Source organism: Psammomys obesus, unplaced genomic scaffold (genome assembly GCF_907164565.1).
Source record: "Psammomys obesus unplaced genomic scaffold, mPsaObe1.curated_primary_1811, whole genome shotgun sequence".
Taxonomy (NCBI): Eukaryota; Metazoa; Chordata; class Mammalia; order Rodentia; family Muridae; genus Psammomys; species Psammomys obesus.
Window position 1 is genome coordinate 2,451,344 of NW_026596158.1, and position 14,370 is coordinate 2,465,713.

Here is a 14,370-nt window from a genome sequence, read left to right on the forward strand (position 1 = left end):
AACCTTTTTGAGACAGGGTCTATTTGTGTAGCCCTGGCTGTCTTGGAACTCACTATATATAGACCAGGCTGGCCTCAAACTCACAGAGGTCCACCTAGCTCTGCCTCCTGAGTGCTCAGATTAAAGGCATGTGCTACCATGCTCCACTAAGCGATTTTTTTTTTAATCTCAAAGTAAAATTATATGCACCAGATCTCAATCATGGTTGCTAGAAAAATAGATAAGAAACAAACTAACAGACTTGTGGTACTTTCACATTGTAAATATACTAGTGTCTAATGCAGTAAACCATCCTTGTGCCCGCGTCGCTGGCCTCAGAATTGAACAGCAAGCACAGAAACGGAAAGTTCTAATCACAAGCCAGGCATTGTTCTCAGACCTCTGAGGAGGCTCCTTAACACTCATGGCAGAGCTAAGATACGACGACCGCCACCCTCCAGACGAGCCAACAGCCCCACAGCAGCTACCCATCCACAAAGAGCCACTGCCAGGAGGCTGGCACAGGCAGTCAGGCAATGGCACTCGCAGTGACTTACGTACTCGTTCGTTTTACTGGGCTTTGGTGTAATGGAGCATTCTTAGAGTACGGCTTTCACAAGCCAGATGAGCTCTGCGAAGTGCTATCAAATGGGAAAAACAGACGACAGGACCAGAACACAGGACAACAGTACTGACTAACACAACAGAGCACCGGCAACCTGCCTGCCGGGCACTGTTCTGAGGCTCGAGTATGTGAACTCACAGAATTTCACAGGTACCCTAAGGGGAGGGAAGGTGGCACACACCTGTGATCCCAGTACTTGGGAAGCAGGAGGGTCGCAAGTTTGAGGCCAGTCTGGGCTACATAATAAGATCCTATATTAAAAAAAAAAATCATAAAAGCTAAAGCTAGTAAGGTGTGAGGGTTTCCACATCATTATTCTTGTTTTACAGCTGGGGGTAACCGAGGCACAGGAAGGTTCCTAACTTGCTACAAGGAACAGAATTACTATTTAAGCTCAGGCAGCTGAGTCCAGAGGCCATCCCTTCTGTATTCGCTCCTCTCATTCTCCTACACAGTTTCAGCAAATGTCAGGACTCTGGGAGAAAAGTAAACTGAGGTGCAAGCCTCTATGCCCTGTGGTGTCTCTACACTGGGATCCAAGAACACCTCTCTGGACAGGAATGTTCACGCTGAGACTTGTGGGATGGGAAGGAGCCAGAGAGACAGACTATAGCAAAACACCCAGGCAAAAGACTCATCAAATGCAAAGTCCAGGGGTCAGAAAAGAACTTGCAACTCTAGGAGAACAGAAAACAGGCCAGTATGCCTGAACCTCAGCGAGAGGAAGGCCACACAAGGTACAGTCAGAAAGGTGGGCAAGGGCTGGACATGGTGGCCCATGCCTTTAAGCCCAACAGAAGCAAGTGCATCTGTGTCTGCAGCCACTGCATGTAGTGAGCTTCAGGATAGTCAGAACTACACAATAGAGAGGCCTGGTGGGCAAGGACCACTTGTCTAGATCCCAGCCACCTGGGGGGGGACACATTCTCTGAGGCATCATAAAGCCACCAGCAGCTGCCATGGAGCCATCCTTTATCTGGACACTGTGTATGCCAAAAAAGACAGAGTCGCAATGTCATCTCCCTCCAACCCCATGGCATAGCTTCAGCTCCAGTTTATAAAGTGGTTTGCATGCCCAGGCAGTGACTGGAGAACCACCCTTAGAGTGTTGCCGGGAGTGGGGCTGGGAAGACGGCTCAGCAGTTAAGAGTGTATTTGTTGCTCTTCCAAAAGCCCTAAGAACTACCTGGAACTCCAGAGGATCCAACACCCTCTCCGGCCCAGGCACCCTCATGGTGTGCAGACATACATGCAGGCAAAACACCCATACACAGAAAACTGTTGCTTTGGGGTCAGAGAGGTGGCTCAGTGTCCGAACACAGTCCAGAACTGGAGTTGTGTGGAGACTTCTTGTGAGAGAACTCCAAGAAACTGACAGGAGTCTTGGGACCTCAGTATCTTCAAAACCACAGAACTGGATTGTTCCTGGGCTGTGCTTTCATGCCCCTCCCAGGTATGGCAGACAGGAGTGAGTTCACGTCACATTACGCATTGCGGCTGGGCACTGTCATGTGTGGATCTGCCTCTCTGGAGACACGTTTTTGGCCACATGGGGCTTGCCCTTGTGATTGTGCCCATTACTCATGTGACTCCTCTTAACCCTCAGAGTACAAACTGTTGCTCTGACTAAAGCTGCCTATTGCATGAGACTTTAGTTCACCTCATTTACGGGCTCCATCCTCCCAGGTCCCACCCTGCTAGAGCAGTTAACATAGGAAAAACCCCTTGGGGCTAAGGCTAGCAACTTGAGTTAAAATCCCCAAAACTCACACTGGTGGAGCTGACTCTCAAAAGCTGACATTTGGCCAGCCTGGTCTAGAGTTCCAGGAGAGCCAGGGCCACACATGGAAAGCTTGCCTTGAAAGACACCTCCCCACCCCACCCCCCAAAAAAAAGAGAGTGAGAGAAAGAAAAAGTTAACCTTGGCCTTGGATATTTACACCATGCTACAAAATCTTCCCTAATAAATAAACGTAATATAAAAAAATATTTAAAAAAATGTTCCGCCAGCCTGGCATCATACACACCTAGTGCTTACTAGGGAAGCCAAGGCAGATCTCTGTGAGTTCGAGGCCAGCCTGGTCTGCAGAGCGAGCTCCAGGCCAGCCTGGGATACACAAAGAAACCCTGTCTCATAAAAAAGTTTTACTAATAGCATTCCTTCTAACTACAGTCATTTCTTTCTGAGTTTCAAAATTTGTGGAGGGGTCCTGTACACCCTTCTCTCCGGGGGGCGCCGATAAGATGACCAGACGCCGGAGCCGGCGGGAGAGGGGGCGGGGCCTCCGCCAGGGGGCGGGGCCTCCGGACCCGGCGCGCCCGGGAAGCCGCCCGAGGGGACGGGCGCGGCCGCGACCCCGAGGCGGGACCGAGGCGGCACGGCGGGGCCCCGAGCTGGATCCCCGGGGCGCTCAGGCCTCTCACCCGGTTCTGCACGGTGTCCTCGGGAGCCGCCGCGAGTCGCGTCCTCCGCCGGAGGCAGAGCGGTGGGGCAGGGGGCGGGGAGGACTGGCTTCTCCGCGCCGGAACTCCCGCCATGACAGAGGGCAGCTTCTCCATCGTGTCACTCCGCGTGTAGCCTCCGGCCGCCAAGGCCGCCGTCATCCTGCCCGAGACCAGCCAGCGTCCGTCCGTTACGCCTCCCAACAGCCGCCCGTAAGCCAGCTCCCACTCGAAGAGCAAATGGCCGCGGGAAAGCCGGCGCCGCCGCCCATTGGACGCAGCCGGCAGCCCGCCTGGCCAATCGCGGGGCTGCCGGGCGGGCTCGTTGACCAATGGGAGCTGAGAGGCGGGGCTGAGGGCGGGGCTACGGCCCGTCCGCTTCAGCGCTGGGCCAGTCTCCCGGATGGAGGTGTCGGGTGGAGCTCGAGCGCGTCACCTCCCTGCTCCTGACTGTGCGGGCGCTGAGGGTTAGGCTGGCGCGGGGCCGACTCAGCGCCGGGGCGGTCGGCCGCCCTCCCTCCGCTCGATAGGGGCGTAGCCGTGGTGGCCCGGGGAAAACGTCTGGCACGCATGCGCCCTCAGCTTCCCCGTCACGTGCGGGGACGTCTCCGCGGGGTGAATGCGAGGCGGGGCTGGGGTTGCACGCGGCCGGGGCGGGGCAGGGCTGGGCGGGGTTGGTCAGCGGTGCCCGGGTACTGCAGGGCTCCAGACCGCGCCAGCACTGCGGGACGACCGGGCACGGGCAACCGGCCTGTGAGCTTTCGGCAGGGCAGCGCGGGGCGGGGCGCCGGGAGGGTGGGCACTTGGCCCCGCTCGAGTCTTGGGAGCTGGTGCAAGAGACGGGCAGGTGTGGATAGCTCACTGGTACTGCAGGAGCGGTGGGGTGAGAGGGATGTGTAGACAGAGTCCCTGCCCGTCTCCTGTTCCCCCCACACACACCCCCGTTTTCTGGGGCATCACGTGCTTGGGGTAAGCAACATTGTCTCCACCGCTAGAGAGTCAGCCAGCTCTCTGAAGCCAAGGAATTTTATCTCGTCTCCTGTCAGTCCTCCGTCTAAACTGGAACGTGAAATATTTTAGCCCAGCAAGTCCCTGTCCCAGCCCTCCTTTGAGGGACCCCTGTTCAGGGTAGAGAGGGGCATGACATGTCACCACGGGCATGTTGGCACCCACGTAATCCCAGCACTTGGAGGCAGGAGGATCAGGAGTCCAAGGTCAGCCTTGGCTACATGGTCAGTTAGACTGGTTTGGGTTTCAAGACTACCGAACTCAAAAAGCCAAAATGAAAGCTAGGCGTTGTTTAGTTCACACCTGTAATTTCAGATTTGGGGAGGTAGAGGCAAGAGGATCAGTATTTGAAGATTAGATTAAAAGTTTTAGGGCAAACTGGGTTAAAAACCCAGTCTCAAAACCAAAAACTTTAAAAAATAAATAGCGCTGTAGCACACAAAGGTCATGACAAATCTTGTTCCTGCTATGATTTTTTTCCTTTTTTTTTTTTTTTTTTTAAATGAGACAGGATATCCCTGTATAGACCTGACTATCCTGGAACTCACAGAGATCCTCCTGTGTGCCTCACGTGTGCTGGGATTAGAGTGTGCACCACCATATCTGACTTAGAATTTACAGATTGCTGGGCATGGTGGTTATCTTAGTAAAGGTTTTATTGTATTCTGAGGTCCGCTTAAATCCAACATAAATCCAACATAGCTCAAACACCAAGTCAATGCAGGTGACAAAATTTTATTGTAATCAAGCCTTTACTGATGGACCAGGGTGGCAGAACGGACTCCAGAGCTGAACTGCAGCCCTGAAGGGACAAAATCATGGAGTGACATAAGGAGCTGAGCAAGGGAGTTTCCATCAGTCACGACAGGAGTAGGTTTCTGGGCCTGAGAACATGAACTTGTTTGCCCCTGCCAGCAAGATGGAGAGGTTGTCCTTGAAATGTCTGCACTCAAACAATTGCTTCCTTACAAGTTGTCCCTGAGATATCTCGGCTCAGACAACTGTTTCCTTACAACAGAAGCTGTTCAGCTGTTGGGAAGTCCCCAGCTCCTCTCACGCCTGGGACCTTGAACTTAGCATCTCCCTATGGTTAGAGTCTGAAATGGTGGGTACTTGAAGTAAGTTTCTTTTGTTCATTCCCAACAATTGTTGTGAAGAGACACCATGACCAAGGCACTCCCCCTACCCCAAGACAGGATTACTCTGTGTAGCCTTGGCTGTCTTGGATTTGCTTTGTAGACCAGACTGGCCTTGAACTCACAGAGATCCACCTGCCTCTGCCTCCCCAAGTGCTGGGATCAAAGGTGTGTGCCACCATGCCTGGCTCAAAGCAACTCTTTTAAGAAAAACATTTAATTGGGGCTGGCTTACAGTTTCAGAGGTTCAATGTATTGTCATCGTGGCGGGAAGCATGGTGGCCTTGCAGGCAAACATGTACTAGAGAAGGAGCGGAGAGTTCTGCATCTTGATCCACAGGCGGCAGCAGACTGTGGGCAGCGCTGGGTGTAGCTTGAGCATAAACAGCCCGCCTCCGCAGTGACGTATTTCCTCCAACAAGGTCACCTGAGCGCACCGCTTCCCGTGGGCAAGCACTGAAACCACGAATCTATGGGGACCATTCCCATTCAAACCAGCACAGCGGTGCATGCCTGTAAGCCAAGTTGAGAGGGTCAGGAGTTGAGGTTATCGTAGGTAGCAGGTTCTAGACCAGCCTGGGCTACATGAAACTGGCTCAAAAAACGAACATATAATAAAACCTCACAGGTGAAAGGGTCAGACATTGAAGAAATGAGCATACAAGTGGAATATCAATAATCCTTTCTGTCAGAACCACCGCCCCCAGTTGGAGCCATTAACTCATACTGTAGCTCGCCCTTCAAAGCATTACCTTCCAGCAGTACCCAAAGCAAAATCACTAAGACCTTCCCTGTGCAATCCTAATTGCAGACAGTTGGAAAGATCTCATTCCAAAGTACTTCTCATCACCCTTAACTGGACACGGTGGCAGGTAGCTGCTCACTAATCTGTCCTACAACAGCGATATACATGAAGAGCTTTTCTGGGCCAGGCCCTGCCTGGAACACAGCAGTAATGAGAATGACAACGGCTGTACTCAGCAATGAAATAGCTTCATAAAAACCAAAGTGTTTTGTTTTTCTTGTATGTTTTCACATAAGGTCTTACATAGCCCAGGCTGATCTTGAACTCATGAAATTAAAAATAACGTTAAACTCTTTTAAAGAGGCTGATCTCAGTGAGTTTGAAGACGGCCTGATTGGTGTATATGTGTTGGCTGAGCAGTGGTGGCACATTCCTGTACTCCTAGCACTCAGGAAGAGGCAGGCAGATCTCTTGAGTTGGAGGCCAGCCTGGTCTACAAAGCGAGTCTAGGACAGTCAGGGCTACACAGAGAAAGTCTGTCTTGAAAAACCAAAATAAAATAAAATGACAATAATAATTGCCTTGGTTAGGGTTTCATTGCTGTGAAGAGACACCACGACCACGGCAGCTCTTATGAAGGAAAACATTTAATTGGGGCCGGCTTACATTTCCCAGAGGCTTAGCCTGTCATCATGGCGGGAAACATGTCAGTGTCCACACAGACATGGTGCTGGAGGAGCCAAGAGCTCTACATCTTGATCCACAGGCAGCAGAAGACTGTGTGCCACACTGAGCGTGGCTTGTGCATAGGGGACTTCAAAGCCCGCCCCCACAGTGACACACTTCCTCCAGCAAAGCCACACCTACTGCTCCCTGTGGGCCAGGCAGTCACACACTTTTATAGTCTATGGGGGCCACACCCACACCTATTCAAACCACAATAATATGAAAGAAAAATGACTTCTTTGTTGGTGACTGCCGGGCTGTTCGTCTCACAGGCTGGCCTGTTTCCGTCTTAGAGCCTGCACCGAGTTGGTCTTGGGTAAGAAGCCATTTACTTAAGCTTTAGATGAAGACCAGCAAGGTGGGTGAAAGTGTTTACTGTGGAAGCCTAGTGACCTGCGCTCCATCCTTGAAATCCGCAGTGGAAGAAGAGACCCCACCAATCCCTGAAGGTTGCTCTCTGCCCCTCACACATGTAGACATGGTTGGGGTGCATCGGTCCATTCCCTTTCCCAACACTAATAGTAATAACTTCTTAAAAAGGGAAGAGGAGCCAGGTGGTGCACTCCTTTAATTCCTCCTCAGGAGGCAGAGGCAGGCAGATCTTTGTGTGTTCAAGGCCAGCCTGGTCTACCACCCTCCCGCATCCCCCAAGAAGGAGAGGAAAAACAATGTTTCCCAAAGAGATTCAAGAGCAGGCTTGGTTCCAAGTGGGAAATAAGGTGAAAAAAAAAAAACAAATGAGAAATGGCTTCTAAGAAGTAAATCGAAAGCCTGCCTGGGAGTCAAAGAAAACATTAATTCTTTTTAGGTCCTTTTGGGCTTTGTTCTAGAGGCTTTTTTGTTTGTTGTCTTTTTTTGTTTGTTTTGTTTCTGTGTAACAGAGTCCTGGCTGTCCTGGACAGCCTGTAGACCAGGTCGGCCCTGAACTCACAGAGATCTGGATGCCTCTGGCTCCTAAGTGCTGGGATTACAGGTGTGCACCACACACCCTGTGTCCTAGGGGACTTTTATTTTTTTTTAAGATTTATTTATTATCTGTACAATGTTCTGTCTGCATGTACACCTGCATGACAGAAGGGGGCATCAGATCTCATGACAGATGGTTGTGAGCCACCATGTGGCTGCTGGGAATTGAACTCAGGACCTCCGGAAGAGCAGGCAGTGCTCTTAAGCTCTGATCCATCTCTTCGGAGCCATTCCTAGGAAGCCCGTTCAGTGGTAGCTTTGTCATTATCGGTGCCCAGCAACTGCAAAGAGGCTGCGGTTGTGGTCTTCGAGCCGTAGGTCTACACCCTGAAGAAATTGCTGCTTATGTTGGTGAGAAAGGACAGACCTTTGGAGCATGTTGTCGGTCCCCTAAATGTGACCAGCCAGGCTGACTTGGGTGACAGAAACGTGAACACTTGTCCAGTTACCGCGGGTGTTCAGGGGGAGGGCCGGCCATCACAGTGCTGCTAGCTAGAGGAATAGGAGAGAAAAGGACGAGGCCACGTTGTAGAGAGGTTTCCTTATGCTACTCATTTTTCCTCTTTGTTCTTTGAACCATTTGGATTCTGCTGGAGAGCCCTTTCTCATTTCCACATCCCACACCACAGGAAAGCATATATTGGCCAGAACACAGGTCCATGACTCACCTGCAATAGACTTTCCTCAGGAAATGCTCACGACCTCAATAATTGCACTCTCGTTAGGAAGGAAAAAGAAGAGGGTGGAGGCTGTGGTGGTCAGCTGGCAGGCTTTTGTGCAGAGAGGGAAAGGGTGTTGTGTCGGGAGCTCTCATGCCTGTGTCCAGGAAGCACAGGGTTAGTGAGGACATTTGGCTCCCAGATGGAGGCTGAAGGGACTGCGACATCCAGACTCCCTCCTGGCTGTGTGCCCTGGAGCTCTGCTGTGTGTGCCACAGTGTGTCTGAGTCAGCCTTCTAGCCTCTGACCTGTAGCCCCTGCTCTACCTGGCCTTTGTCAGGGAAGTCTTGGCCAGTCACCTGTCCGTCCTACCGACTTCCTCACTAGTACTCTTTTTAAGTTTTCACCTTGCCTTTCCGCGTTCCTCTGGCTGGCTGATTTAGCTTTAGTATATAGCCTATCCTGGCCTGTAACTTGCTAAGTAGCCCAGGCTAGCCTCAAGCATGCAGTCCTCAGCTTTTTCCTCCCAAATCCTGGAATTGCGGTAGTGTCACCATGCCCTCCTTGCTATGACGTTTTGTACAAATATAAGCAAAGGTGAACGAGCATTCTTATTTCCCTTTGATTACGGTATTACTTTTTATAATGTACGTGTGTCTCTGTGTCTGTGTGTGTGTATGCCACATGTGTCTAGGTGCCCACAGAGGGCAAAAGAGGGCACAGAATCCCCGGGAACTGGAGTTACGGGCACACTTGAGCCACCTGCTGTGGGTTCTGGAAACAACTCCAGTCCTCTTCAAGAGCAGCAAGCTCTTCTAACCACGGAAACATCTCTCCATATACCCTCCCTACCCGCCCCAGTCAGTTTTGTTTGTTGTTTGTTTTTAGACAGCTATAATGGAAGTTTTGGGTTGTTTGTAAAATCAGTTATATGTTTTTGTTTTAATCTCAAGTATGGGATTTTAGTTTGGACTTTAGTTTGTCCACAGCAGGGGTGTGGTCTCTGACAGCTGGTAACCGCCTACCCTGTGCAGGATGGGGAAGGGCGTGGTCAGTCTATGGCTCTGAGGATATAAATATGAGACCTCAGAAAGAACAAGTGTGGCATGAGGTGATGGTGGGTGCCAAGGGGCAGTTTGGAGAGACCAGATACATAAGGTGTGGCAGCTTAGAGATGGATGGAGAGAAACGTTTCAACACTGTGGCTTGGAGGAGACTGCTGGCTACATTTGCTATGGGCAGGGATTGGTACAGCCTCCAAAGAACCCATCGACTCTAAACATCTGGGAGAAGTAAAGGGGTCTGCGCCCCTTCTCCCTACGAACCTTCTCTCTCCTACCTAGGGTTGGGAGGTTAGAAGGGAGAGGCTTTAAGGAATCCCAAATAAAGTAGAGTTTAAAAATGAGCACAACAGACAAGATCTCACTACATAGCCCTGTCTGGCCTGGAACTTGTTATGGAAAACAAGCTGACTTCAAACTCACAGGAATCTGCCTGTCTCTGCTTCCTGCCTGCTGAGATTAAGGGCATACACCACCACCCCTAGCACTAGTTTTCCTTTTGTGGTGTCATTTCTCTTTTATGTGCCTTTTTTTTGTTGTGGTGGTTTTTCCTCCCAGCCCCCAACTCCCAGAATAATGACTCATGACACTCAAACTATTTTTTGAGTATTTTTATTTACAGATGCCTGAACCATACAGCTAGGCTCTTCTCTGAATAGTTCATAACTTAAAATAACCCACTTTACTAGTCAACATTTTGCCACATGGCTGGTTACCTCTGCTCAGGTACCACGGGTCTGCTCTCCTGCATCTTGCTCTAACCCAGCATCCTTTCTGTCTGCTAGATGGCCCATCTCCCATTTCCTGCCTCAGCCATAGACCATCGGATTTATTATTGACAGGTGAAGTTTCCATATAGACACAAGATATTTTCTCAATAATTTTTTAATATTAAAATTGATCAATTTCAAGAGAAAGCATTAAAGAAATCGGTGTGGAAAACCCTGTGTGAGTGATCTAGGGCTGTGTGACAAAGTAGCTCCATCTTCAGTGGCTGAGGATAAATATTTAATGCTCCATAGTTTCTGGCAGCGTCGTTCCAGAGGGCGAACTAGCCAGAACTCAGTCATGTGGAAAGCAGGAAACTGAACGCCCTGTGCTCTCGCCTCGGCCTCCTGAGTGCTGGGATCCACAGTTCCCGCCGCCTTTCCCACTCTATTTCAGAAGCAGAAACCAGTCCAGTGACCACGGTTAGCCACAGTGATTTCTGTGTGTATGTACACACACATGTGCAGGTGCCAGAGGTCAGTGTCTGGAGTCCTCTATTACTCCCTGCCTAATTTTTTTTTTTTTTTTTTTGAGACAGGGTCTGTCGCTGAACCTGAAGATCACCATGTTGGCTGCACTGGGTGGCCAGCAAGCTCCACCTGTCTCCACGGCAGCTGTGCTCTGCCATTCCCTGCTTTTATGTCGGCTCCGGGGATCCAGACTCATCCTCATGCCTGCACGGCAAGCGTTTCATCCAGGGTGCCATGTCTCCAGCCCCACAGAACCAAACCCTTACAGCTGTCCAAGCTAGTTCATCGCGTCTTTCTCCAGTCATCTGACACTGTCTCCATCTTGCATTTAGCTTCATGTTTTATCAGTTTTTTTATTACATTTGCTTGTCTATTTATGTGTGTGAGGTCGAGAGGGGAGATCAGAAAGTAACTTGCAAGAGTGAGTTCTCTCTGTCCACTGTGGGGGTCCTCAGGCTTGATGGGCCCCTCTGTTCACTGAGTAATCTTGCTGGATCTTGCATGTATGTATGCATGTGTGTGTATGTATGTACATATGTATGTATGTGTGCATCCATGTCTGTATATATGTACACATGTATGTGAATATGTATATACATGCATGCATGTATGTACGCACATATGTGTGTGTGCATGTGTGTATGTATGCATGTATTTTTGAGACAGAGACTCAACCTTGCTTTGTAGCTAAAGACGACCTTCAAATTGGACTTCAGATCCTCCTGGCCCGCAACGACCACACCCAGTTCATCTGGTGATGGAGGTGAGCCCAGGGATTTGTTCCAGGTACGTAGTACTCTACAAATGAGCTATATCCCAGGCTATTTTTTTTTTGGGGGGGGGGGTTATTACTGTGTAGCTCAGGCTGGCTTGAAATGCTTGGTAATCCTCCTGCCTCAGCCTCCCTAATGGTGGAATTACAGGTGTGTTCTACCATGTCCAGCTGTAGGGAAACCAGCCAGAGGCTGTCGGTGGGCAGCCGTGGTAGAGCCCAGCTGAAAGAGGGAGGAGAGTCGGGATGAGAGGAGCGGTGGAGGCAAGTTGGTTGATGCTGGAGAGCCCCGAGAAGGACTGAGCAGGAGAGAGCCAGTCTGGGTGGGGGGCACGAAGCTGGAGCTCAGGTTCCTTGGGTGTGAACCCCTCGGGTCAGGGAGCATGGGGACCTGTGCACATACCCGGCAATTCCGCCACATTGCCGGTTCCCACTGCAGGATGGTTCCAGGCTGCAGGCCTGGCTGTGGCACACGGGCCACAAACGCCGGGTACGCAGCTGCCCCAGTGCTTGTACAGGGAGCATTTCACATCCTGCTGCTTCCGGCAGTGATGGGAAGTTCACTGCCTGCCTGCAGCCCGATGTGGCAGCCTCCACCTTCTCCAGGGCATCAAGCTACAAGGTGAGGAGGCTGTAGAGTCTGGGCCCCATCCTTGCCCACCTGGGGAATACCCATAGAACGCTGACTCCTGCACCCTCCCCCCAGAGGCAACTCCCTCTTCCAGAGCCAAGAACCAGGAGTGCCGAGAAGCCTGTGGCACTTCTACTGGGCAGGAGGTTTCCTCTGTGTCCCTGGAGCCCAGCAGCACAGCCTCCGGCCCAGTGTATTCCCCAGTGTTGAGACCTGCATCCCGAGGCCCTGAGGCAGCAGCCACCGTGCTCCTGACCCCCTTGTTCCTCCCACTTGGTCCCTCAGGGCCAAGGCCTGGAGCCCCCGATCAGCACCCACAAGCTGGCTGAAGTCTGCTCTTGGGGCACTGCAACAGCGAGATCCCGGGTTGCAGAGGCACCAGACACAGCTGCGAGCTTTGGAACAGCTGGCGCAGCAGCTGCACAGGGAGAGCCTGCTGGCCTGAGCACACAGCAGTCCCTTATGCTGGGTGAGTGCCATGGGGACTCATACCAAGGGTGCTTGCTCTGCCTGTGGGGTCTCCGCTTTAAGCCAGGGCCCAGTGCCTAAAGGGCCTTCCATGCCTTCAGGTAGGAGTGGCGTTATGGCAGAGTGCTTGCCTATAAGGGCCAGGCCCTGGCTTCCTTCCAGCAACAGCTAAACAAAACAGGCCTTGAGAATTGGTGCAGGCCTGAAATCTCAGCAAGTGGGAGGCAGAGAGTCAGGAGGGTGACAGCAAGCTCAAGGCCAGCCTAGGCTGTGTGTGGCCCTGTCGAACAAGCAGACACTAAAATCTGCTAACACCGGGCAGCCATCAGGCAGAGGTGGGAACCGGCTGCTCAACTGAGGCATAATTAGGAAACACGTTTACGGAGCATGTTCTCCACGCCAGAATGTGACTTACTGAAAACCGCTGCCGCTGCTCTCGTGCCACTTTCCAGATCGAAGAGCACAGAGTTCTAACTTGCCCAAAAGCAGGTAGGCATAAAACTGCAGAACCAGGAACCTGGCCGGGGCATGTGGCTCCGGAAGGAACTGTCCTACTGGGGACAGAGCTCAGACTGAGGCCTGGGCTTCTCCATGGAGCTTGCTGGGGTCCCTGGGGTGACATTGCTTCTCTCTGCTTTCCTGTCCCCATTCAGTCTTTGCCAGCTACTAATTCATCCTATCCTGCCATCTCCTCCTGTTATAGGTGATTTAAAGTATGAGCCAATAATGCTTAATATTAGCCCTATAATTATTACGGCAGCATTATCCAAACCACTATTATAATCCATGAAAGACACGGACACCTGATAGATTTTATAATAGCCTTATTTTACCTGGGGCATGGCAGATTTTACCTCCTAAGCTACCTTCACCTGCCAAGCCCCATCCCATCCCATCTGCTCTAATAATTTCTATTTGGGCTACTTCCCACCCATAATTCCGTAAATACTTGCTTATTCTCTCATCTGGGCTGCCTTCTCCATCGATGCCATCCGGCCATGTGCTCCTCCCACACGAACTGAAGGGCTCCTCTGTCCTTCCTCCGGTACCTGTCTCCTTCTTCCCCAAAGCCCACGAACCTCAGCCACACCCCTCACTTCTGCTCTGCCCAGATGTAGGCCTTTTTAATCAGGGATAACTGGGGAACATTCCTTCTCATTACATTGGCACAGAGATAGTTCAACCTCAATAACAGTGCCCGTGGCAGGGAGGTAACCAGATCCCAGGCGCTGAAATCAGCGTAGGAAACACAGTCGGCCCTTCCTCCCACATCCTGCACATTCACCGCCTTTCCTGCTGCCCCTGCCTTGCCGCGCTCCACCTGTGTGCCCTTCCCCATGCCCCTCTTCATCTATCTCTCCATGTCTTTGTCTCTCCTTGTTGGTTCTCCCTGCATCTACCCTCCCACCCTCCCCCACGACTGCCTCCGGCCTCACAGCTGCCGCCTCGAGTCCCCACATCTTGCCATTCGTGCATTGCTGCTTTTGACATCCCCGGCCCTCCTGTTCCTCACAGTATGCCCGCCTGTCTTCCCTGTGTCCCGTCTCCACCACTGCTCGCCCGAAAGTCCCAGCTACCTGGACCTGAGGAGTCTCAAACCTTCTCCACCATCTGTGGAAGGCCTGACACAGCCATGGTCCTTGCCCAAGGCCCTATATCTGCCACCCTGGATGCTAACCCGAAGCCCCCAGCCAGTCAGATACCCAGTGCGGATCGGTCAGAGTGACAATGCTGAGAGACAGAAGATGGAATGAGAGTTATCATCACACTAGGCACTGGCCCGGCATGTGGCCCTCACCCGGGGAGGACGTCACACTTGAGCTCTGTGTGTGACCTTGGACTAGGTCGCCCAGCATGCAGCCCTCGTTCCTGGACGGCCCACATCCTCCGGACCACATGCCCTGCCACCCCAAC

General features: G+C 51.7%; 2 protein-coding genes across 2 annotated transcripts in view; one reads left to right on the forward strand and one right to left on the reverse strand.

The window, feature by feature from the left end:
• The window catches only part of Wdr62 (WD repeat domain 62), a 38,638-nt gene extending 35,400 nt beyond the window's left edge, over nucleotides 1–3,238 (reverse strand). Inside the window, exon 1 of the mRNA XM_055594998.1 lies at nucleotides 3,029–3,238. Within this exon, the coding sequence (XP_055450973.1) occupies nucleotides 3,029–3,208 (180 nt within the window). The 5' untranslated portion in view covers nucleotides 3,209–3,238. The remainder of the gene's footprint in view (nucleotides 1–3,028) is intronic.
• A 378-nt stretch (nucleotides 3,239–3,616) lies between these two features.
• Nucleotides 3,617–14,182, forward strand: Thap8 (THAP domain containing 8). The gene is made up of 5 exons (XM_055594694.1): nucleotides 3,617–3,807; nucleotides 11,778–11,979; nucleotides 12,036–12,181; nucleotides 12,274–12,427; nucleotides 13,895–14,182. Exons 1-5 carry the CDS (start codon nucleotides 3,617–3,619, stop codon nucleotides 14,180–14,182), a joined length of 981 nt encoding a protein of 326 aa, XP_055450669.1.
• The last annotated feature ends 188 nt before the right edge of the window (nucleotides 14,183–14,370 follow it).